We start from the raw sequence: 24732 nt of genomic DNA, 5'->3' as shown, positions 1-24732 counted from the left end.
TAGCTTCAAAATAGGAGAATTTTCAGAAAGATGGTATATTTGAAACGGAAGAGCACTTTTATGAGGAGAACTTTTTATGTTATACTATGTACACAACCAACACTAGCTTCAGTCTGCTACAGCTAGTGTTGACAACCCAGTCGAGTTCATGGGTGTCCCCATCCATTCGTGATTTGGCCAGCTCATCTCTATGTCCGAAACATGCAGAAGGAAAAGATAAGCTTTGGAATGTCCAGATTGTGCAGTTTGATGCCAAGAGTCTCGCACTAAAAGAACGTGAGCTCTGAAAACATAGGTTCCTTTTTGAAGTGAAACTTCTATAGCGACGTAACAGCGAAAAGGACATAAGACGAAGTTGGTGAGGGAGAGAAAATTCATCTCAAAAAAGTGAAAAATGCTTTGTTTTTCCTCAAAATCCATTCCGTAGACTAACTGATTGTATGACGAAGCAGATGGATTGTGGTGGTGATTGGGACAGAAGGATGTCAATATGCATACACACACACACATTCGGCCGTGTAAAAAAACAAGGGGGGGGGGGGGTAGTAGAGAGGCTATGATATACATATATACAACTATGTTGGATATGGGAGACGGAGCAATATGAATATCCTAAAGCGCATGCCCGGTGCAAGTCTCTTTCTCTTCTGACGTCACATTGATAGCTGCTATTTGTTCACGCTGTCATAACGCTATATACATCCAGACCGCTTCACTTTTTTATTTATTTTTTATTTTTTCTTACTCTTCACTCCTTTGTACTATAACTTGTCCCGATAAAAATCCTCCCCCTCTGATTTAGAGCCAACCACACTTATCGCCAGAAATATTTAGTGAACAAATCTGCCACACGTGGGATTTACAGCGGGTTCAACTATGATTTCATGTGACATTTGCGTTAATAAGCATTACTTTTTTTTTTTTATTGAATTGAATTCAAAAAGAATAAAATGCAAAATATGTTCCTTGAAGGGAAGGGGGGGGGGGTAAAGCATTAAATTAATTTCGTTTTTAAATGTTCTGTATTATTCAATTTTTATGTTGAAACTGATGAGCCATCATCATAGAAAAGTACTGCAATTAGCGAGGAAATAAATGTACATATATCCAATTTTAAAACACGTAGCATATCAAAATGGTGTTCAAACTGTGAGGCACTCCTCCTAAGGAAAGCACCACAATTTCGCAAAGAAGATGCAAGAGCTTCATGAATGTTTGCAAAAGTTGTTACTACATTTTAAGTAACCTTGTTAGGAAAAAGACATGGGTGGCATAAGCAGATTTTGAAAGCTCAGGGAAGCAGCTATACAATTTCCCATGGGGGGAGATACCGGGGGGCGTAGGGGGTTGTCCCCCCCCCCCCAGCGTCAAAGGCGGTGTCGACTGATCTAATGTATAAATGTATATATGAATTGACATCATCATCATCGTGCCCCCTCAGCAATAATGACCGTGCCCCCCCCCAGACTTCCAAGTCTATATCCGCCTATGCAATGGCCCTCACATCCTGGAGCACAGGGACCCAGGATGTCTTTTGGAATTAATTAATCCCTTAATGGATGGTGTCTTGGGGTTTAAGGGGGTAAAGTGAGTCAAGTTTGGGGGTGGGGAGTTTAAAAAAAAAGGAGGGGTCAACAAGATCAATCTTATTTAAAATTTAATTTGAAATTTCTATATTTAATTTTAAATAATTAAAATTTAATTTAATTGTGGTGAATCTAGTCATGTGTCAAACCTAAAAGTTTTACTTTTATCGCGCGAGATTCTCACGCAGATTTTTTTTTCTAATGTATTTTATATATATTAGCTAATTATTTCATTTTACATGAAACGGTTCAAAAAGTTTCAGAATGAGAAGTGGAGGTACAAGGAAAACGATTTCGAGGAGGTCATTAATTAATCAGGTTGTAATGATACAATTCTAGCAATAAAATTCAGCACACGACACGACTGCTTAATGTCAGCGGTGCGTGCATCCATATCAACAAAAATGTTCGTTAGACGAATCCGACAAGTTAGCCGAAGCAGATAAATAAAGATAAAAATTTTAGTTAGCCGAAAAACTCGTAAGCCGAGGCGTGCGTTAGTCGAGATGTTACTCTGTATACTATTAATTTATTAATTATTTTAATATTTCATAGCTCTCAGTCAACTTTTTTTTCTACTGCACAATGAAAGAATTACTTATGTGCAGGGTAGTGAGGAAAGAACCTAGGCCATATTTTACTGGCAAACCGTAGATCCTAGAGACATGTTTCCAATTGGTAAAAGTATCCAAATAACGTTTAGATTTCAGATACGCCATTCATATTGCAAGGGGTTGTATAATTATCAAAACACAAAAAATAACTTTTTATACGGACATCTTGTCCTCAAAAACTCAATTAGAAAAATGCTGCTTTGTCTCTTTGAGGCCAACAGTAAAAAATTCCGCGTTTGTAAGTATCAATATTCACTGTGATATTTGAATTCAAAAATCTCAGAGAATATATATTGCACTTACAAACGTAGAACTTTTTTGTTGGTCTCAGGAGAGACAAGGCAACAACTTTCTAATTTGGTTTTTGAGGACAGAGTGTCCTTATTAAAAGTTAGTTTTATACGAACTTAATCCCCGAATTTCGGCAAATAATAACAAGCAATATTCCACGTTTTCAAAAAATGAAAAAAAATTCAAATAGTTCTGTAAACAATTTTAAATAACTACAGAAAGTGCATTTATGTGAATGCACTTGAATCAATTTCTGTTAGTTTAAAAAATATTAGAATTTCAACGTTGCTTCGTTGAAAGTACGTACTGGAAAAAATAGGGCATTGTTATATAAAAAAGTCGGTACGTCAAAAATTACCATAGACTAATAATAAATTTATTCTATTTCTCTGAAAATTTCGGCAATGTCCAAAAATATGGGTCATATGGTCACCCCACGCCAGTTTCTAGCTCGCGGTCTAAAGATGTTGTGCATCCCTCTTATTTTATAGGCCTAAAGTAGATATATTATTATGGAAGTATTCTGATTTGTTCAACCCTTCAATTTGTATTGACGAGATATCTCGCTTACTTAAAAGCCTCTTATTTTAACACATTAACGCCCAGATATTTTCTAAAGTTGATTTCTCAATTAGACACTTTTCCCTATACCCCTGACTTTGCTGGAAATCAGAAGAAAGCCTACGGCATTGAAAAAATACATATGGCATACATATGTGGTTTCTGCTGTGCCGCTTAAAGGGTTAAGACAACGCAATGTAAATCATTATAATTATTGTCAAACTACCAATTGATTTAACAGGAACCTAAAATTAAATTATTTATTAATTCAATTAGAATTATATTAATTTCCGATTTAAAATAAAATTTATTAAAATTTATTTGAAATTCAAAATTGAAGTAAATGGTTTTTTCGATAGTGAAAAAATGAAACCAGAGGATAATCTATCCGGACTTACAAGACTAATTCATTCCTGAAAATATATCGCATCTTGAAAAACTCGTATATCAAAGTGAATTTACCAGAGGCGTATACAGAGGAGAGGGACATGAAGGGCTCTCGCCCCTCCCAAGACATTCAAAAAATAAAAAAAAATAAAAAAGTGCATTTATGTGCGGCTTGAATCAATTTCTGTTAATTGAAAATACTTTTTAGAGTTTCAACTCAAAATTTCACTGGAAAAATAGATTTGAGCTCCTTCAGACCTGATGTGCAGACCATAGCGTATAACCTGTTCTATACTGTTCAGATAGAAAGACCTCAGACCAGTGGTGCATTTACAGAGGAACTATCATGGCCCCACCCACCAACGAGATACCAGGTTGGGATCTTTGGCAGGGCCCCTTCCCCAGTAAGATTCTTCCCAGGCATCTCAATGGTGTAAAAAAAAAGTGTGGAGAAAGATAATACTCGTCCCGGGCCCCCTACGTCTGTCAGCCCCATCCTCGTAAGGGGCAAAGGAAGAAAGTTCAGAGGAGCGGAAAATTTAAGTATAAGAACAATGATTTGTGGTCAAGAACATTAACTCAGGCGTAAAATCCATGAATCTGCCTCTGTGTGGATGCACCTTTTGCAAAATTCAATCAAATTCCCCTGACTTTACCCATATGAAATAATGGAAATCCTGCATTGATTCAATTCCACACCTATTTTCAGATTTAAAGGGGTCATTCAAGTATTACGTCAGCATCGAGGAGGGGTTTCGGATTTGCTGACTTTTGATGGCAAGGGGGAAGGGGGTTTGAAGGTTGCTTACGTCATCAACCACCCCTTTTTGAATATATGAAATATTCTAAGCTGCTGACGAAATTTTGCTGACAGGGGTCAAAAATGGCTGAAAATCTGCTTACGTAATATTTGAATGGCCCCATATTCCATGGCATTTATTTATTTATTTATTAATATCGAATTCCTCTGTTGAAAGAAATATTTATGTCTTGCTTCTCTCAAGAATGTATTAGAATATATTGGTTTTCCTGTTCCATTTTTTTTCTTTTCTGGAACATATTTCAAGTCTTCCGTTTTTTTTCTACGTCTAAAAAAAAGAACAACAATTTCAGACTTAAAAAATTAAAGGATTTCAAAAAGGAAAATACCAGACACATATTTTTTAGACAGCTGATAACTTGAAATATAGATGGCAGCTCTCACTTATAGGCATATGCTTAAAAAACAAGGAGGGGGTGACCATCAATTCACTTCTCAAGATTCCACTGATTGGTAGATGAAATTCACGCATGCGGATTGCAGGCCACTGATGACTAAAGATGTTATCTTTCTCTCAAAATAGTGATATCTATATTGTTTGGGTGGATTATACGCAGGATATTAAAGTAGTACATGAAAATAGGATTACCAGATTCGAAAACTGAGGTAGGATTGCCTGCTCACGCACCCTTAATGACGTCATTTTCCCCAACTTTGCAACAGATGGCGTCACTTTTCTTCCAAAAAAGGAAACCACCACTCAAAATATAAATATATATATATATAATATTTTTCCCAACTAAAGCAATGCTGTATATGTTACGGAAATTGAACAATCCAGTTATTATGCATAATCACCGGCTATTATGCATAGTTACCAACATAGGCACCGGAACTTAGGGGCTGAGGTCATTTGAGCCCGCCCACAATAATTTCTGAGAAACAATGCAATGCACACATTCCCTCTCCTGTGTACGTGTTTTGAATCCCGTATATATAGGAGACAACAAGCAACTTTCTGCGCCCCCCCCCCCCCTACTAATGTTCTCTTCATGTCAGCGCCTGTGGTTACCAACCACTTTTGTAAGTTTAATAAATTTTTTTTTCCACATTTACCTGTGTAATCCCCAGCTCGTATTGGTGAATATGATAAATCAGGCATCTTCAACCCGTTGCCCGCAAGCACCATGGTGCTCTAGGAAGCACCCAGAGTGCTCGATGCTCGTGCCCAATTTCGTGCTCGCGAGCACTTGATCAACATCTTAAGTAAACGCGTTGTACAAATTATATTGAAGGATTGACGATTTTCACAATTTTTTTGCTTTTTCACGCTATAAATTCATCATAAAGAGGCCCGTGAAAATCTGGTCGGGGGGGGGGGCCCGCAAAAGATCCCAGCATAGGGGCCCTGCTCCAGGATGTGGGGGCCATGGTTGAAGTGCGTTGGTTAATTTTTTTCCCCTTCAGAATTTCAGACCAGCGCTGAGGGGAGTACGCAGTGCCGTCTTAAGGCATGGTCCCACCAGGGCACGGCCCAGGGCCTCAAGAGAAAAGGGGCCTCACAAAAATGAGATCTTTCCGAGAATCTGCTTGGTAGGGCCTCAGAAAGATCACTTGGCCCGGAGGCCCATGATGCTCCTTAAGACGGCCCTGGGAGTAGGATGATGACGGCCAAGAAGCTATACAATAGTCTTGTACTTGAAACCTTTTGATGTGTCCAGTACACACATTATGAGTTGGATCAAAAAAGAAAAAAACGAAACGAACCGTCTCTCTTCGCTTTTAATGAAAATTGTGCCCGTCTCTGGTTAGTTTTATTACTTCACCGTGGAGTAAGAAGGGTGGCTTTCTTTCTATAACTTGAACAGTTTTTTTATCTTTTGGGAGTGGTTTTTTTTTGCCAGAGGAATCAGCATTGAGTGTTGTTACATTCTATTTTATTTATTTCTGAATGGAATAGACAACCTCCCTACCTTCAGTACACGGAATCTGCTGTTGGTGAACAAACAATGGTATTCTCAAAATGGGTATTGTGGGTTTTTTTCTTTCAGAGCTGTTTTTCCGACTATCTTTTTTACGTTATCCTGGGGGCAAGCTGGGTCATGGTTAGAATAGCATCTCTCTGCTTGGAGGCAACTTGGATTCGTCTGGGAATTTCGAGGGAGTTGGAAAGTGCGCAAAAATGTGTGTGTGTACAAACACGCACAAACACTCATGCCAATGAAGAGATATATGTTTCAGAGTGAAAAAAAAAATCTCCTGAAAAGGACATTTGTAAAACGTAGGAGAACGCTTGAAATGACACCAAAAAGGAGGACGGATGGCAATTCGACATAAAAAATAATAATCAAGGGAATATGTTACAATGGCTAGAATGTGTCGCCATCTATCAGATAAGTTTATAAACCATGATTTCCTATTCTATATTTTTTCATTCCTATAATTCTCCTGAAGATTAAATTATCTTTATTTATTTATTATTATTTTTCTATGACTTTAATTATGACCTTAATAATATTGGTATAAAACGAAGAGAATCATTAGCAATAATTTCCTGGAAAAAGGATATTTTTTTTATTTTATTTTTCGCTGTGTATGGCCCCCACCAGGGTAGGGCTGACAGTGATCGGAACCTGGAACGATTCTCATCATTTTTTGTTTTTTCACGCTATAAATTCATCATAAAGAAACCCGTGAAAGTCTGGTATGGGAAAAAGGTCCCATATACATACCCCAAAAGACATCCTGGGTCCCTGTGCTCCAGGATGTGGGGGCCATTGCACAGGCGGAAATAGACTTGGAAGTCTGGGGGGGAACGGTCATTATTGCTGGGGGGGGGGGGCACGATGATGATGTCAATTCATATATGCATTTACACATTAGATCAGTCGACTCCGCCTTTGACGCTGGGCTCCCCCCCCCCTCCCGTATCTCCGCCCATGGACCATTGTATAGCTGCTTTCCTGAGCTTTCAAAAATCTGCTTATGCCACCCATGTCTTTTCCTAACAAGGTTACTTAAAATGTAGTAACAACTTTTGCAAACATTCACGAAGCTCTTGCATCTTCTCTATGAAATTGTGGTGCTTTCCTTAGGAGGAGTGCCTCACAGTTTGAACACCATTTTGATAAGCTACGTGTTTTAAAATTGGATATATGTACATTTATTTCCTCGCTAATTGCAGTACTTTTCTATGATGATGGCTCATCAGTTTCAACATAAAAAGTGAATAGTACAGAACATTTAAAAACAAAATTGATTTTATGCTTCCCCCCCCCCCCTCCCAAGGCACATATTTTGCATTTCATTCTTTTTGAATTGAATTCAATAAAAAAAAAAGAAAGTAATGCTTATTAACACAAATGTCACAAACCATTTCTTGTTAAAAAGTATTGTCATTTATTCTATTTCATCAATTCTAGCTTTAGATATCTCACATAAAAATGTATTAAATGAATATATCACATCATCATTAACTTTTTCGACCATTAATAATGAGCATGAAGCATGGAGCTTTTTTTATCGGTGCAAGCTTTATACCAAAACTATTTTCATCCCCAGTTTGCTTCACTAGTAGTTTCAGCTGTCACAGACCTCCATTGCTTGAAAAAGAGAAGTAGGGGTATTAGGTGGAGGAGTTATTCCTTCTTCATACTTATCTTTCTCAAATGTAATAGGCTTCAATTCCGTCTCTTGTGTACTCTGAGGTAGCTCACCATTCTGTAAAATAAATTTGTGTGTGACTGCTGGATAAATTTATAAATAGTGCATAAACTTTGAAATAAATATATATATATATGGTCTTGTATCACAAGTCCTATTCAAAAGTTACTGCTTTGCCAAATTTAATCACTATTGTAAACCACCTTGAAGGCTATATTATTAAAAAAATTCAAAAATTCATTTAATTTTTTTATCTATTTCTTGGACAAATGTCATTATTGAATTAAAAAACAATTTATGATATTTGAGGCATGAGTAATGATGAATACTTTTTGTTCATTGAGAGTGTGGGACAGGGGTGAAATTTGAAAGTATAAAAATTAAAGATGCACAATATGGAATAATAAGAAGAAAAATATAGAAGTTGCATGTATACTAATATAAGTCTGAAACTCTACAGCTCTATTAACCCCTTAACTGCCAACAAAATCTTACACAATGCACTCCAGTGCCACCTTTTTTCACTCACGTACTGTAAAGGTGGGCATGTATATATATATGTCCATGGCAGTTAAAGGGTTAAACAAGAGCATGATTTTACTTGCATACATTGATACAGGATTGGGCATAAATCATCCTCATGTATTGAATTACTTTGAAATATAATTATTTTTACTATATTGCCTTTTTTGTTCCTTCAAAATGTCTTGATAAGGTGTCTAGAAACTTTCTGGATTTTTTAAGGCTATTTGCTCCAGCATTTATTAAAATTGCCTCTATTTCCAACCAAAGCATAAGGGCTCCCTCTTGATAACTCTATGAAATCAGTCTTATGAATGTAATATCCACCCTTTTGAGCAATTTCACTATTTAGTTTACCATTTGTATGTTTTACATCTTTTATTCCCTTTTTTAAAGCCATTTTTCTCTTTTGAATGAATAAAATCTGAATTTCAAAATGTCATTCTTTCAACACATTTTGAGCTCTTAAAACAAATTTTAATAATTTTAATATATGCTTATAACATACTCCTTCAATTTGTATCATTAAGAACTTATTTGAAATTCGAGTATAAGTATATTAATTTTCCTTTTCAATTTTCAAAAACATTCCAACCATTTATTTCTTTTATTTTTAATTTCCTCTTTACAAAACAAACTGAATGTGCAATTTTTTATATATATAAATGAGAAGGTTGCTTTTATATGTCATTCTGTGTTTTCTATTACATGTAGCTCATGAACAGCTCTTTTTTAACATATATTCTTATGCAGCTGAAGTGGTTTTGAATTTCGCACAAATGTTTCTTTCAGGAGAGAAATCACTCACCTGCAAGATATTACCATCCTTTTTTTTAACTATCGCAACAGCTTCTGGAGTTTTTTTCCTTGCAGGAACTTGATTGCCCAAGTTGTTACCAGGTCTTACTCTGTTTTTCTTATACAGACATCTGAATGTTATTCTGAAGGCTTTTCGGAAGCTTTCATTGCATGCACCATAAATTATAGGATTTATAGCACTTTGTGCATACGTGAGGACATGTCCAGCAAAAAACACATGTTTGTACCATCCATCCAACTGAAAAAAATATGTTTCACATAGCTGAAATGCTTTTTTTTTTCAATTGCACAACATTTACATTCTGTCTCTTTCTACTTTTGTGATTACAATCAAGAAATGACAGAATGTAAGATGAAATTTCAGTATACTGGTGTGAACACTAAGTATCAAGTAAGGTTTTTAATATAACACATGAAAATCATTAGTTTATATCTTCTGTGTTGATACTTTATTAAGTATAATGAAATTGTCTGCCTTTGGTAGTTAATTGGGTAGTATATTGCCTTTGATAGTTATTTCAGATGTTGACCCACAATGTCCTTTGGAGATCAAGAATAAAACATTCTTCTTAGATCTTAGATGCATCTTAATATTTTAAAGTCCTATTTAGTATTTAGAAATAAAAATAAACCATTTAGAGAAAATGTTAGGTATGAATGTTTGCTATTACAGAAGCTTTCCTCAATTACTGTGTTCCATAAAATTCTTAAAATACTGGTTTGTGAAACATGCAATGTAAAATTAAAATTGATAAACGTTGAAGTCAGTAACTTACTTCAGCATCTTTTGGCTTGAAATAACGATATAGCACAACAACCTGGAACAGCACCCAGAACAGCATAAAATTTATAACATACATAAAAAGAACTTTGATAACCTGAAAATATATTTGAATGGAAAATGTTATGTCTTCTGCAAGTGTGCATTTTCTTCACTAGTTACATCATTTTAAAAACAAATTTTCCCTCTCTTTTCAGATTTACATAGGATATGTATTTATTTATACATAATAATCTGACATTAGTTATTTAAAATGTTTCAATTCTTATTTGTAATATTCTAAGTATAATTTTTTGTCAAAGAATTTAACAAAAAATATGTGTAAAAAAAATTTAAATTTATATAAAAGAAAAATGTTCATCCCCCCCTTTTTTAAAATTCATTAGCCAGCTACCTAAAATAATACATACTTATGTGAGGCTATATGGTATATATAGCAATGGTTTGTTATAACAAAATCTATAACAAAAGTTTCATTGTTCTTCTCATTAAAATTATTGACTTCTCATTAAAAGCAATAAGTATCTTCAACATTTTAGCTTGGTGGTGGATTGCAAATCATTCATAATAGATTTCTTGTTATTAAACTGTACTTGTTATATCAGATTTTTACTGCAGAATTTGTTTAACAGGCAGTAATTCATTTTTTTTAAACTCTTGAGGGAAAAAAATTTCATTTTTAATTACAAGAAGCAATATCCTAAACAATTGTTCTTTTACAGTTCAACATTAATGTGTCTCTGTTTAGTGTGTTTTATGCTCTGATTTGATTAGATAATAGACCTTTTACTGGATAAAGATTTTAAAAATTCTTTGTCAACTTATGTATTAAAAATCGTTTACCAACCTGATTTGATCCCTCTATTCTCAATATATGCAATTTTTGAATAATCTTATGAATGGTGTCATTATTTTATTTCAAAGGAAAGAACTTCATAAGTCCTCCCTAATAACAAATTAAACTCTGCTTTTACGATTCTTCAAGTATCTGTTTATTGAGCAATACTGTTTTACATCAAATTTGTTGCAGTGAAATAAACTTAAAAATGATAGTGTCAGAAGAAAATTGGTAGCATATGCTTTAAGTGTTCCATCACAAACCTTCAGCAATTGCATTGACACAAAACATCATTGTCTATTATTTTATACAGTACCTAAACCCTTGATGCTCACCGAGGGATTGAGTAATTCTGGTGCGGAAACACCAGTCTTACTGACATACCATTATGGAGGTGACTATTCCAGGTGGACAACAATGCTCTGTGAGCAATTAGGCTTTGCACTGTTTGTTTAAATATTAGCTTTTTTATTACTTTTTCAATGTTAAAATTCTGCATCCATTTTCGGACCCCCTCCCCCAGCATCAGAGGTGGAGATGACTAATCTAATGTATATCCAAATATATGAATTGACATCCTCATCATCATGCCTCCCAGCAATCATCATTGTCCACCCCCCCCCCCAGACTTTAACGCCTATGTCCGCCTATGTCTGTATCTGTGTAATTGTGAAACTTTTTATCCACACAAATTTATTAATGAATTTGGTATTTATTAATGATGTGGAATGTTTTATTGCATCTATTTTAAACAAATCAAGAATAGTTCTTGACCAAAAGAAAGAGAGAAAATTTATGGGAGCAAAAGAGTTTTTCATAATGGAAAAACTAAATCACAATTCAAGAGAATGCATCCAAAAAGAAAAGGGGAATAAGAAAACAATTGAAAATAAAATTCTTTGTATATCAAGGAATAAATCATTCCAATATCGTATCTCTAAATTTATATATGAATCTAATTGTAAATGTATTACTTTTTACTTCTAACCTATTACTTAACGTATTACTTTACTTCTCTAGCTACTAACTTCCTTGAATCTGATTGCTCTTTTCACAGCTTAATTGTGTGTTCCTCAGAACAAGGTTCCAACAAAATACAAAAATTAAAATCAATGTTTTTAGTCACTAATCACACATTAAATCATAGTTTCCCGAACTTTTTAAACTATCGCCCCACTTCTTCAAAGATTTTCTTTCTTATCACCCCCCCCCCAACTCAAGCACACCCAGTGGATCCTCTAATAAACTCATGGCTTCTACCACACCCTCAGACCATTCCATCTATTGCCCACACTGGGAAACACTGCATTAAACAATGTAATCTATTATATGGACAAAAATATAAATATTCTCTCTATTGGGAATAGGCCTAATAGCAATACTAAGAATAGATGGTATTTATGATGGGAGTATAAGCAATTATATTTTAGGATTGATTCTTATCACTTTTTTAATTTTATTAGCCATTTTTATTTGTATAGACATCCAATTGCAGTGTTCTATAATTTCAACTGAACTAGAATTGATCTACATATTTTAGAGCACTATAAATGCATGTTTCTCATCTATCATAAAAAAGCGCACACACCTAATGTATAAACTAAAACATAAGTATAATTAATTTTAATGCCAGTGAACTGATGTTTCTTTATTGCATGTTTGTGTTTTATTTATCATCATTATTCATTGAGATTAAAACTAGGAAACTGACTGAGAGATTTTTTTTGATGTGGATGAGCTTTTTTTTTCTTCTGATTTTACATTGTTTGATCATAATAATAATGATAACGTGGCACTCATGTATTGCCAACAGATTCATATGATCTGTCTAGGAAGTTGGTTAGCATTAGTAGACATCCATGTTTGAACTGGAGTTCGAACCCAGATCTGCACAGTCAAATATGCTATGCACAGTCAAATATAGTAGCTTGACTGCCAGGTGGCAAAGTAGAGGTGCAAGATGCATTATAGAATTATACATGTGTAAATAAGTTCTTACATATATTCTTAATTACAATTATTTAATCTTCTTCATATAAAATACTTAATAACTATCTTCGTATAAAATACTTAATAACTATCTTCATATAAAATACTTAATAACTATCTTCATATAAAATACTTAATAACTATCTTCATATAAAACTGATAATAAGGTTTGTTTGGCATTAACAATTAGCTAATTAGTTTTTGACATTAACAATTATCTAATTTGTTGTTGACATTAACAATTAGCTAATTAGTTGTTGACATTAACAATTAGCTAATTAGTTGTTGACATTAACAATTAGCTAATTAGTTGTTGACATTAACAATTAGCTAATCAAAGGTTAGAAAACAATTTTAGAGCTTTACTTTTTTGCGAAACTTCATCTTTAGTGGGTGCTCTCTCAAAAACAACTGATGCTCATATTTATCAAGTTGCATTATAATAGCAGTATAAGCAACGGCCATTACTGTGAGTGGAATATATACTAAAAGAATCAAAATGATCAACCAGTAGTACTTGAGAACATGAACATTTTCATTGCACCATATCTATAAATAGAAAGAACAATTAATAGATATTGTTTACTTTATATGACTTTCAAATAGATATCTGAGTAACTGAATATCTATTGAAGAAAAAGTTGATCAGAAAGATAAGTTGAAGAAAAATAGATAAGGTAGGCCTATGAATAGTAGGTATACATTTAAATAAAGAAGTGCTTGTATTCTTACTCAGTGAAGTAAATCGGCATTTATAAAGAAACAATCAGTGTCGTATAAAATTATTAGACATGTATTAATAAAATATGCAAATAGTTTAAATTACTCGTGTAAAAAAGAAAGTGTCTCTCCAAAATGGCATCAGACTAGAATCTTTGGGAAATAATTTTTTCTTGATGGAGAGAGGTGAAATTTCATATTTCCAGATTGGATCATGTGCTTTTTTTCAAAGTAAGTTAGAATTATAATAAAATACAGTATATAGTGGATTTAACCAGCTGCTATATTGGTTCTCATTTGCTGATGAAAAGAAACATTGTTTTCGAAGAACTTGATCATATTTATCACACTATGGTCATATTCTGCAAAGGAATAAGGATAAACATCCACCTTTTTGATGTCATTTCAAGCGTTTCAAGGGGGCTGCAAATGGTATGTCGCCCCGTACATACAGGAAACAAGCACGCATGCAGGAGGAGGGGTTGCGTTGCATAATATAGTCATGAATTATTTAGGAAGGGGCTTGTTCTGAGTGATTAACATGAACTTTTTCAAACAAAATCTTCAATGTATAGAGAAATTCAGTATTAAGCTGGGTTTTCCTAGGAGCAGGTTTCTACATTTGCAGCGTGAAAACGCTGATTGGTAAAAAAAAACCTGAATTTCAGATTCTTAACCAATCAGCATTTTCACGCTGCACACGGCGCAGAAAACTACTCCTAGGAAAACCCGGCTTTAGACGTACGCAGGATTTTCTCAGAGCGGGGAAATACATGTTGTTTTTTTTTCTTCCGTATGGGTTTTTTTTACAAGATAACAGTATAATCTTGGTTGGGGGATCAAACCCCCATAACATAATCTCGGCTCAACCCTCCCCCCAACTTGCTTACACCAATTCATTTGGTGATGGCCAGCTTTTAAGATACGGACTAAGATTGAACTAAAACACATTGTATCTAAATGTAACTTACTTTAGTAGCTAACATCCATCCGTAATGCTTTCGACAAATATGCATCATGAATTTAAATACACTGAAGAGCCAAAAAAACTTGTTCACCTGCCTAATATCGCGTAGTGCCCCCGCGAGCCCGCAGAAGTGCCGCAACACGATGTGGCATTGACTCGACTAATGTCTGAAGTAGTGCTGGAGGTAATTGACACTATGAATCCTGCAGGGCTGTCCATAAATCCGTTGGAGTAAGAGGGAGTGGAGATCTCTTCTGAACAGCACGTTGCAAGGCATCCCAGGTATGTTCAATAATGTTCATGTCTGGGGATTTAGGTGGCCAGCGGAAGTGTCTAAAGTCAGAAGAGTGTTTCTGGAGCCACTTTGTAGCAATTCTGGACGTGTGGGGTGTCGCATTGTCCTGCTGAAATTGTCCAAGTCCGGAATGCACAATGGACATGAATGGGTGCAGGTGATCAGACAGGATGCTTACGTACCTGTTACCTGTCAGAGTCGCATCTAGACGTATCAGGGGTCCCATATCACGCCAACTGCACACGCCCCATACCATCACAGAGCCTCCACCAGCTTGAACAATCCCCTGTTGACATGTAGGGTCCATGGATTCATGAGGTTGTCTCCATACCCGTACACGTCCATCAGCTCGAAGCAATTGGATCCGAGACTCGTCAGACCAGGCAACGTGTTTCCAGTCCTCAACAGTCCAATGTCGGTGTTGTCGGGCCCAGGCGAGGCGTAAAGCTTTGTGTCGTGCAGTCATCAAGGGTACACGAGTGGGCCTTCGGCTCCGAAAGCCCATATCGATGATGTTTCGTTGAATGGTTCGCACGCTGACACTTGTTGATGGCCCAGCATTGGAATCTGCAGCAATTTGAGGAAGGGTTGCACGTCTGTCACGTTTAATGATTCTCGTCAGTCGTCGTTGGTCCCGTTCTTGCATGATCTTTTTCCGACCGCAGCGATGTCGTAGATTTAATTTTTTACCGGATTCCCGATATTCACGGTACACTCGTGAAATGGTCGTACGTGAAAATCCAAATTTCATCACTACCTCGGAGATGCTATGTCCCATCTCTCGTGCGCCGACTATAACACCACGTTCAAACTCACTTAAATCTCGCTAACCTGCCATTGTATCAGCAGTAACCGATCTAACAACTATGCCAGACACTTGTTGTGTTATATAGGTGTTGCCGACCGCAGCGCCGTACTCTGATTGGTTCCATATCTGTTTATTTGCATACGCATGCCTGTACCAGTTTTTTTGGTTCTTCAGTTTAGAAAGCAAAACCTACGACAATGACTTCATAAATCAGACACGTTAAACTGAGAGTCCACGTTAAACTGAGAGGAAAACAAATCTCGTCAACCGAAAGAAACTGACCAATCGAAAATTGAAGGGACTTTTCTACATTTCATTTGCTTCCGCAGAAGCGCAAAAATGAAGAAAGCATTTAGGACGCCTGAAAGTTTCCATTTGTCACGTATATACGGAACTCAAGCCCTTATGCAGGAGGCAGGGAAGTATTTCGAACCTGTGGGCGCTCGTTTGGATCTTTATTTAGGGAATTTCTATTTCTGAGTTCATTGTGGGGGGAGCTTGGACCCATGCAGGGACGGGCTTAAGTATTTCCTCGTCCCGTCATTATTTCTTTGTTCATTATGGCCTTTGTATTAAAAGCCATAAAAATGATTGTTTCCCCGAGACCAGAAGACGAATCCCGATTCCAGACATGGTTGGACGTGGCCTTTAGTAAGCAACCCAAGTGGGTACCCCGGTCAGCGTGATTGTGGTTATATTTAAATTCTGAAGATAGCAACCATTGTGTGTCGAAAACGCGAAGAACTTCGTGGTTTTTCCTTTTATTTGGCATTTTCGTTAATTTATCCACTTCGGTGAAAACAATACCCGGATAATAACATTATTAGTGATTTCAAAAGTGTAGCTTACTATAACTAATTTTGGTCCAATAATGAGTCTTTTAATCGTTCTCATGAAATTAAAGTGATTCTAAACTTCTTCCGCAACCTAGGTGGCAAATTGAGACTTCCATTCGGTGTACGTGTCTCAAATTGATGTCTCTCAACGAAACATTTATTTAACAATGTTTTTTTTACTTATGATATGCTATTAAAAACGAATTAGATTATAAACCACAGAAATAACTCCTATTATGCAAGAAATTAATTTTTCCTTTGAAGTGAAACATTATTTTCAAGAATAAATGTTTTCACGTGAGTCACAATGAATTAGTGACTAAACTATCGAAGGAAATACTCAATTATAAAAGTGACGTGACGTGATAATTGGTTTTTGATATGGTGAAAATTCATACTTTACGAATTAGAGCCCATGAATGCCAGTGAACTACTTAGTGTCATACTTAGTTTTTATACAATATATTACCTCTGTATGGTCTTTCCAATCTCGTGTCTGTAACCACCTCCAAATCGCAAGTGGTGAACCACATGTCATTGCTGCGACCCAAATAGCCACCATAATGACAATTGCTTGACCTTTTGATAATCTCCTTGAGAAAGGGAAAACAACACCAAGCAGTCGATCTGCTGATATAACCACTAAAGAAAACACACTGGAGAGTAAGCAAGTTACTGCTCCAGCGAAAAATCAAAAAAGGAAAATATTTGCATTATAAAACATTTTTTGAAGGGGTTTAAAATACTGATTTATTTTTTTTATCTTGGGAGAACAAGTTCCATTAACTTTTATTGTTAATGGTTTATTGATAATGTGTGCAACTTCTTCTAAATCCTCAAAACTTATGTTTTTGTGCTATAAACATACTGAATAGTTTGATATTTGAAGTTTTGAAAACAAGTAAAGATAATGCCTACATCAACCAAGCCGCCCCGGGGAATATACGGAATCCAGAAAAGATAAGAATGACATGAAATTAATTTTCGCTGATCCATGGAGAATTGAGGAGAATCAACAGTTTCTAATAAAAATAACTTTAATGAAAGATAAAGCGTCAATTCCTTGTCTTGAATATAGTGAAATTAAAAGTAAATCAACTTCAGAGCATTAAAAAAAGAAACACATATATCTTCAGAAAAAACTTCTCTTCATAAAAATTTCACCTCCATACATAATAGTGTCCAAAGAATACTGAGCAGCTCTTGCGAAACGAAATGTAATCTATGAGATGTTCCAAAAAATACCAGTTCCGTAAGTAGTTATAAAAAGTATTATGATTCCTAAAGTACTTTACTGACGGTCAAGATTGTGAATAATTCAACTATCAGTATAGGAAATTGGAGCTGGTATATGTTACGAGAGGCTGTGCTGCAGAATCAAAAAATATCATATTGTCTTTACCATGCAAATCCCTTTATACCAAGTATGTAAATGATTAAATTTTCAAAGTCAAGTGAATGTTAACTTCGGTCATAGCACGCGTTTCAACTGCCCAACTAGCATTGTATAAAACAAGTAACAATTGCGGATGGTTTATCATTTCTCATTGTCGGCGTTGCAGTTCCCCGGAGACATAACCAATAACCATGCCGTTACGACGTTGCCGAAGACCTTATAGCGAATTGAACGACTTCGAACGTAGTCGCATAGTCGAGGTGCGTGAAGATGGTTGGTCATACCAAGCAATATGCCGCCATCTGCACCGAAAGGACACGGCTGTGCAAAGGTGCTGGCAGCAATGGTTGTTTCAAGGAACTCATCGGCGAAATGAAGGATCTGGAAGGCCAAGGTGCACGAATGCTAGGCAAGATTGGATGATTATGCGACACCATAACTGCCCCAACGATTTCAAAGAAGTTGTACGCAGAATGACTAGAGGCTACCCGCTGTCGTAAGAGGTAGCACCCCACACCATCATACCAGGGGTAATGTCTGTATGTCACTGTAAAACAAAGGCTGATTGGGACCGCTGGCCTCGACACCTCCACACACGAATCCGATGGTCATCTGCTCCAAGACTGAAGAGGGATTCATCGCTGAATGCTATGCGATGCCAGTCTGCTGGCAGCCATGATAATGGGCTACGACACCACTCTAGACTAATCTGCCGATGTTGAGGGGTGGGGTTGAAGGCAGGCATCTTAAAGGCCCCTTGTGTGATGGTGTGGGGTGCTATCTCTTACGACAGCGGGTCACCTCTAGTCATCCTGCGTACAACTTTAACAACTCAACGATCTGTTGATGACACCCTGCGGCCGGTGGCGTTACCCTCAATGGCAGTTCATCTTGGGACCATTTTTCAACAGATAATGCCAGACCCACCTACAGCTCGCATATCTTTTGACTGCTTCCGTGCTGTTGATACTCTTCCTTGGCCAGCAAGATCACCGGACCTTTCGCCAAACGAACATGTATACAAATACAAATACAACGCCACAACAGACAAAGTGCCCAACGAGGTGGCTGAGAAAAAGATGCCCATAAAAATATGGATGTCATATATTTCAAAAATATAGCAACCCAATTAAAAATGCAATTAACAAAAATTGTAAACAATATATACAATATATGGGACATGGTAGGCCGCCAGATCCGGGCACCACAAAATGTCGCAAATCTGGAGCAACAATTGATGAATACTTGGCGGAATGTATCACAAGATCAGATTAGGAATCTTTATCACTCCTTACATCGACGTATACAAGCATGCATTGCCACCAGGGAGAGAGGAGGTTCACCAATTACTGATTTGAACACTCAATGTGCAATTGTTAGCCACTGATGGGTCCTACGGCTTCGAATTTTTAATCATTTCATTATCTGTGTGTGAGCTTTACACATATTTTATTCCAGTAAAGACAGGCATTTGCAAAAGAGTGTATATTATTTTCAAGACGATTGCCAGGGAGGGAGAAAGTCTTGTTGCCCATAAACTAAAGTTATGTAATTTGTAAGTAATGGAAAAATCATCTTTTTAATTACAGTTAAGAATAAAAATGCAAATAAGCTTCGTTGAAAAAAAAGCAGTTTCTTTTATCATGACTGGACAAATTCCAGGCGCCAGGTCACCATGGTGACTAAGAAATTATTAGCGCCTAAAATTTTCTATGTGTGGTTATTAAATTGTGGAATCTGAGAATACGAAATTTTTGGAATTTATATCAGCATATCTATCAATGACGAAGACGGTAATTATGCCCTGGAAAAGTAGAAATACTATTTTTGACCTGTTTTTAGTGGAAAAAATGTTCGGCACCAAGATCGTTTTGCAATTTGTCAAATATGCCTTTAACGTTCATTGGCGGTCACACTTTGATCATTCGCATAGTTCGCATATCCGAATTCGGAAAACGGAGGAAATTTGGGAAAGAATGGCATTATATATATAAATGCGAAAAAACCGTTTTACCTGCATTTAACGATGTCTTTCCCAAATTTCCTTCGTTCTTCGAATTTGAATATCTCTGAATTACTTAAAAACGGAATTTTTGTTGACGTCAGGAGAGACAGGGCAACGACTTTCTAATTGGATTTTGGGTTACACGGGGGGGACTGTATGAAAATTTCGATTTTTTATTTTGTTACACACTGTATTTTCACGCTCAAAACTGGTACAGGATGATGTTTGAACACCTGTTGAGTATTTTTGAAATTGGAGCCATATCCCTACGACGGACGATTGATGAGATAAAAGCCGTGATAGCACTTACAGGACACCTTGTATAAGCCGAGTTCTTTTGTTGAAAAATCCCTTCCTTAATTGGGGAATCGGCTTATATACGGGTAGGTTTTTGAGGAAAATATATCAATAGCGTTACTAATCAGTAGTGTGATTTTTGAAGCTATAGAGATGGCGTTGGTTTTACCTTCCAGGTGAAACCGAAGTGGTTATTTCTTTCCCCGAATCGGTAAAAGTCGTGATCACCCACGTGATAGCCAGTGCCTCAGAAAAATCACTTGGCCTGGGAGCTCATGATGCTCTTAAAACGGTCTTGGCGATAACCATTGATCCATTTAAAATATTGTAGTCTCATGGCGTATCGGCCGGCGATAATTGAAAGAGGAAAAATATTTGCACATGATGCTTCTCTTTCACACTAAAAGTAATCAAATAAAAAAAAAATGGCACACCGTATGATGACTTAATCGGATATATTCTCTTCGAACGGCATATGCTTGGTTGGCTTTCGATATGGAGGTTGGGGAATCAGAAGGCATGGATGAGAAAATTTGAATCATTCTTCAGTGTAACTTTTCTTGCATGAAATTATATGAATTTTTCCCCTCTAAAACGCGCTGATTGTCGGGTGTCAGCTTATACATGGGTTTTCAATTTATTGCTGTTTTGGTGGTCCTGAAGTAGGGGGTCAGCTTATACACGAGCGTATACGATAATTAGCCAGTTTCATGCCTGTGTTAGTTTCGAAAAAAAAAACTCTAGTAATTCCTTGTTATTTTAAATTACATGTAATACTTTGGCTGGCTTTCATGAAAATCCACACAACCTTTTGGGCGTTTAACTAATTTTGTGTAAATATGTAATATATGTGTAATTTCACTAATTTTGTGACTTTTATTAGTTTATTGAAATAAGTATATGTATTTTACTTGCATATCGACTGCCCTTGCTGTAACAAAATCAGACAGAAATATAATCTTATACCTACATTTTCTAACATGAATGACATATGCGATATAATCTCAAAGAAGCAATAAAAAGAAAAGTGGTTCCTATCGTATGCAGTGATATGGTTTAAGAGAAAATGTGAAGCCATACTTTCGTAAAATTGCATGTTTTAGGTAGGATTCGATTTCCACATTCCGAGGGTAAAATTTTTGCCGAACATTTATTGGAAACATTTTGGTAATGGACAGAGGAAGAGTTTAGAACTTTAAAAGAGCTCCCTTCCTGGGATTTTGTTCTCTCGTTTCCCGGAATAAAACGAAAACAGTTATAAAGCCAGGAAGATTTATGGTCCTTCAGAGCCTTTGGTTAGAAAATAAGAGTAATAATTTAAAAGATTACAGTTTGCCAGTTTTTGCTAGTTTATTCTTTTTTTTGAAGTGCACAAGAACCGAGGTTTCACGAAGCGTGCGTGTGACTTACCAGACGAGAATAAAAACAGCGTGTTTGTCTGTGGTCTAAAACAATTGCTGTTTTGGGAATTTGCTCTTGCAAATTACCGTTTGGCGTCGTTCCGGGTTAACCATTCATGTTCGAGAATATATATATTTTTTGGCTGAAAACGTTCTATGCACAGAGATCAAGGTCCTTTAACAGCAACTAACATTTTTCATCCATTTCCTTGACCATCATTTCGAGCACAAGTGGGAAAATCATATGTTCTTTCAGCTTAAGATGTCGTAGCTGTTTTATCAACAATAGAGACACATCCATTATATTCAAATTTTGCATTTAGAAGTGAAGTACTTGGATCACAGAGTTGATATTAGTTTTACGACATGTCTGCATTTTTCTGATTCAAGTGCGTAGTTATAGAGTAATAGAAATCTTTTGGATATTATTTTAAACCTTAAAAATCCTTGTTATTTTTGGTGTTGTATATTTTGGTGTATATATATGTGTCGTTTACCGTGTTATGAATGGTTTAATGTAAAATTTTCTTTGAAATGTGTTCTTTCAATAATGCTGATGCGATAGAGCAATGATAAGTTATGTAAAAATATTTGATAATGTAAATATGATACAGAAGCATTTTGATTAAGACATGATAAATATCCAGTGTTTAGATTCTAGATACAAGTAGCTGGTGCGAATAAATTTTAACAAAACATATTACCATACAAACACAAACTAATAACCATAGATTAGTTTCAATGATTTTTCTGAATATTCTCAGGTAAACTATGGCTTTTAACAATCATAAAATGCTGTTTTGTCGCATTTAAACCAAGTTATTTACTTATTTAAGTGCAGCTACACTCAATACAAATTAAAATAGAAAGAACAACTGATCAGTAGGTATAAGCATCAAAATTAAGACCTTATTTTTTTTCTTTTCGAATTTTTCCCATTTATAAGTAAATTATCTATAGTTATTAATTAAATCAAAATATTCTTTCTGCAATCTTTCAGTTTTAATATTTCGCTAAAAGAGAAAAGCACCATTCTATGGAGAATATTAATTCATACCCTGATACACCATACTACTACAATATGGACCAACAATAGTGTTTGAGGCATTTAAAACTAATGTGCAATATGTAGTGTAAGAAATAGCCAGTTTAAAAGAAAAAATTAAATTTATTGTATTAAAATATACTCACCATGGAAGAAACCATATAGACGACAATATTCTTTTCCTAGAATAAAATTCTGGAAAACATCATAGAAAACTATGCTCCAACTACAAAAAAGTATAGTCATCAGATCAGCTATCGCCATGTTGCATATGAAAAAATTGGTACATGTCCTCATCCCTTTCACCCTAATTACAACGGCTATGATTGCTCCGTTGCCAAACAAGCCTAACAATATGATTGGCACCATGAGTAACGATTTAAGAGCGATTTCCAAATCCGATGATTTGTGCCAAACTTTTGTATGTTTTGAAAAATCAAGTTCCGAAAAATTGAGTGTATGTGAACTGTTCTCTTTAACACTCAAAAGAATATTTCTGATGTATATGTCTATCGCTTCTCTTTCAATTGACATAAGTGCCATGCTTACTCAATGTGATTTTCCTCTCTCACCCCACCATGATATATCACAGAACTGAGCTTGCTGATCTATATATACTTTGTTCGAATTTATGCAAATTCTTCATTTTTCTCATTTCTACTGACTATTTTTCTTTCTTTCTGGAAACATCAATGGCATCTTACAACGAAATATCTGTAATAGCTCAATAACCTATTGTGTAGAATCACATATGTATGATGTTTAAAAATGTTTTTAGAATGATGAAGACCGTCGCGAAAATGTTTCGACCACTTTAGACAATGTTCAACGTGTTTCAATAGGTTCTTTATATTCTGTGGCACTGATTAACTATTTTGTCGAGTTATTTTTAAATAATGATTAATAATTTTTCATTTTCACAAGTACTCTAAACTTTCTTTAGACGCACATAATGCTCACATCGAACCCGGTGGTAGAGTTTATTTTTTCGCCGTTTGAAATAACTTTTGCCCAGAGTGAAACTTACTTGACTATTTGATGTCACTCAGATGAAAATAGAATAAGAATAGCAACACAAACTATTACTAACAATGCACAGCTTTCATTCACTAACGAAAAATAAATGTTTCTTTTTGATCAGATGCCCGAAGTTGGATGGTGTTTCTGAAATATGAAAAATAAGAATATATTATCGTTCAAAAAATACCGAATATTTTCCATTTTATCTCAAAGCACTTTCGGATATAGGTTGACTCTGCTTTCGAACTCACTCTCTTCTAGAACACGGTAGACAACATATATCATGATTTATATCACAATTGATTTTCTCGATGGTAGTACTCCTTCATACATTTATTTTCTTCAAAGTGAATTAAAGAAGTCATGCTTCTCCCCTTTTCCATGAAATATTTTTAAACACACAGTGGTATAATGTTTTAAAGAAACTATTGAATAACGTCTTACAGACATAAACATTGCATATGACAGTTTTTTTAGCCTAGTCAAATTTAAATAGTAAATCCTGCTACAGAAAATTGCAACTGAACATACCTTTAGCCGTTACTCGATACTTCTGCCTTTCTGCAGAACCCATACATATTACATTTTGTTATCAGAGAAAATTAGATAAGATTACACTTGGAGTGTTATGAGAATCTCTTTATATTCCTTTCACTGGTGTCTTATCAGTGCTTCTGTTTATGTGTGAGCAAACACAGGTACTCTTTCAAATCTTTATATTTATAATCTACTTGAGTGCATCAGACATTGTTTAATTACAAATGTATTTTTTTCGGTATATATGCCGTATGTGTGCATGTACTGCAGTGGGAGAAAAATAAAATATTGTATATTTGTGAGCTCAACATAAGCGCCACATTGGCGCATGCATCGTACCTTTCCATTATAAAATTTAATTGCCGTGCATAATTACTATTTTCTTGTTTTCTAGAAACAAATGTACTTGTATTTCATAAAATGATCGAATCAATTCTGAATGGGGGGTTGAACTGCTGCTATTCAATTAATTTATATTGGAGAGCTCCATATACCATAGCGTTCCTAGTAAATTTCTACAAGTACAAGATTTTGTTGTTCGAAATGAGAACTAACATCTGTAAGCTCTACAAGCATCTACAATCATGCTTTTGAA

The 24732-nt window shown here is 35.6% G+C and overlaps 1 protein-coding gene across 1 annotated transcript; it reads right to left on the bottom strand.

Moving 5' to 3' along the window:
- Positions 1–7583: 7583 nt before the first annotated feature.
- LOC149080617 (substance-K receptor-like) lies at positions 7584–24218 on the bottom strand. Its single transcript, XM_089239766.1, has 7 exons — positions 24132–24218; positions 22727–23744; positions 16907–17112; positions 13178–13360; positions 9980–10081; positions 9193–9441; positions 7584–7919 (listed from the first exon to the last, which is right to left on the bottom strand). The coding sequence occupies exons 2-7, from the start codon at positions 23121–23123 to the stop codon at positions 7779–7781; spliced, it is 1278 nt and encodes a 425-aa protein (XP_089095892.1). The 5' UTR covers positions 23124–23744; positions 24132–24218; the 3' UTR covers positions 7584–7778.
- Positions 24219–24732: the final 514 nt, after the last annotated feature.

The sequence above is a fragment of the Pholcus phalangioides genome, unplaced genomic scaffold (assembly GCF_987345545.1).
Source record: "Pholcus phalangioides strain wild (caught in Gottingen) unplaced genomic scaffold, Ppha-v1.0 ptg000011l_1, whole genome shotgun sequence".
NCBI classification, from domain to species: domain Eukaryota; kingdom Metazoa; phylum Arthropoda; class Arachnida; order Araneae; family Pholcidae; genus Pholcus; species Pholcus phalangioides.
Note: the sequence above shows the minus strand (reverse complement) of the source record. Positions and strands in the feature narration are given on the sequence as shown.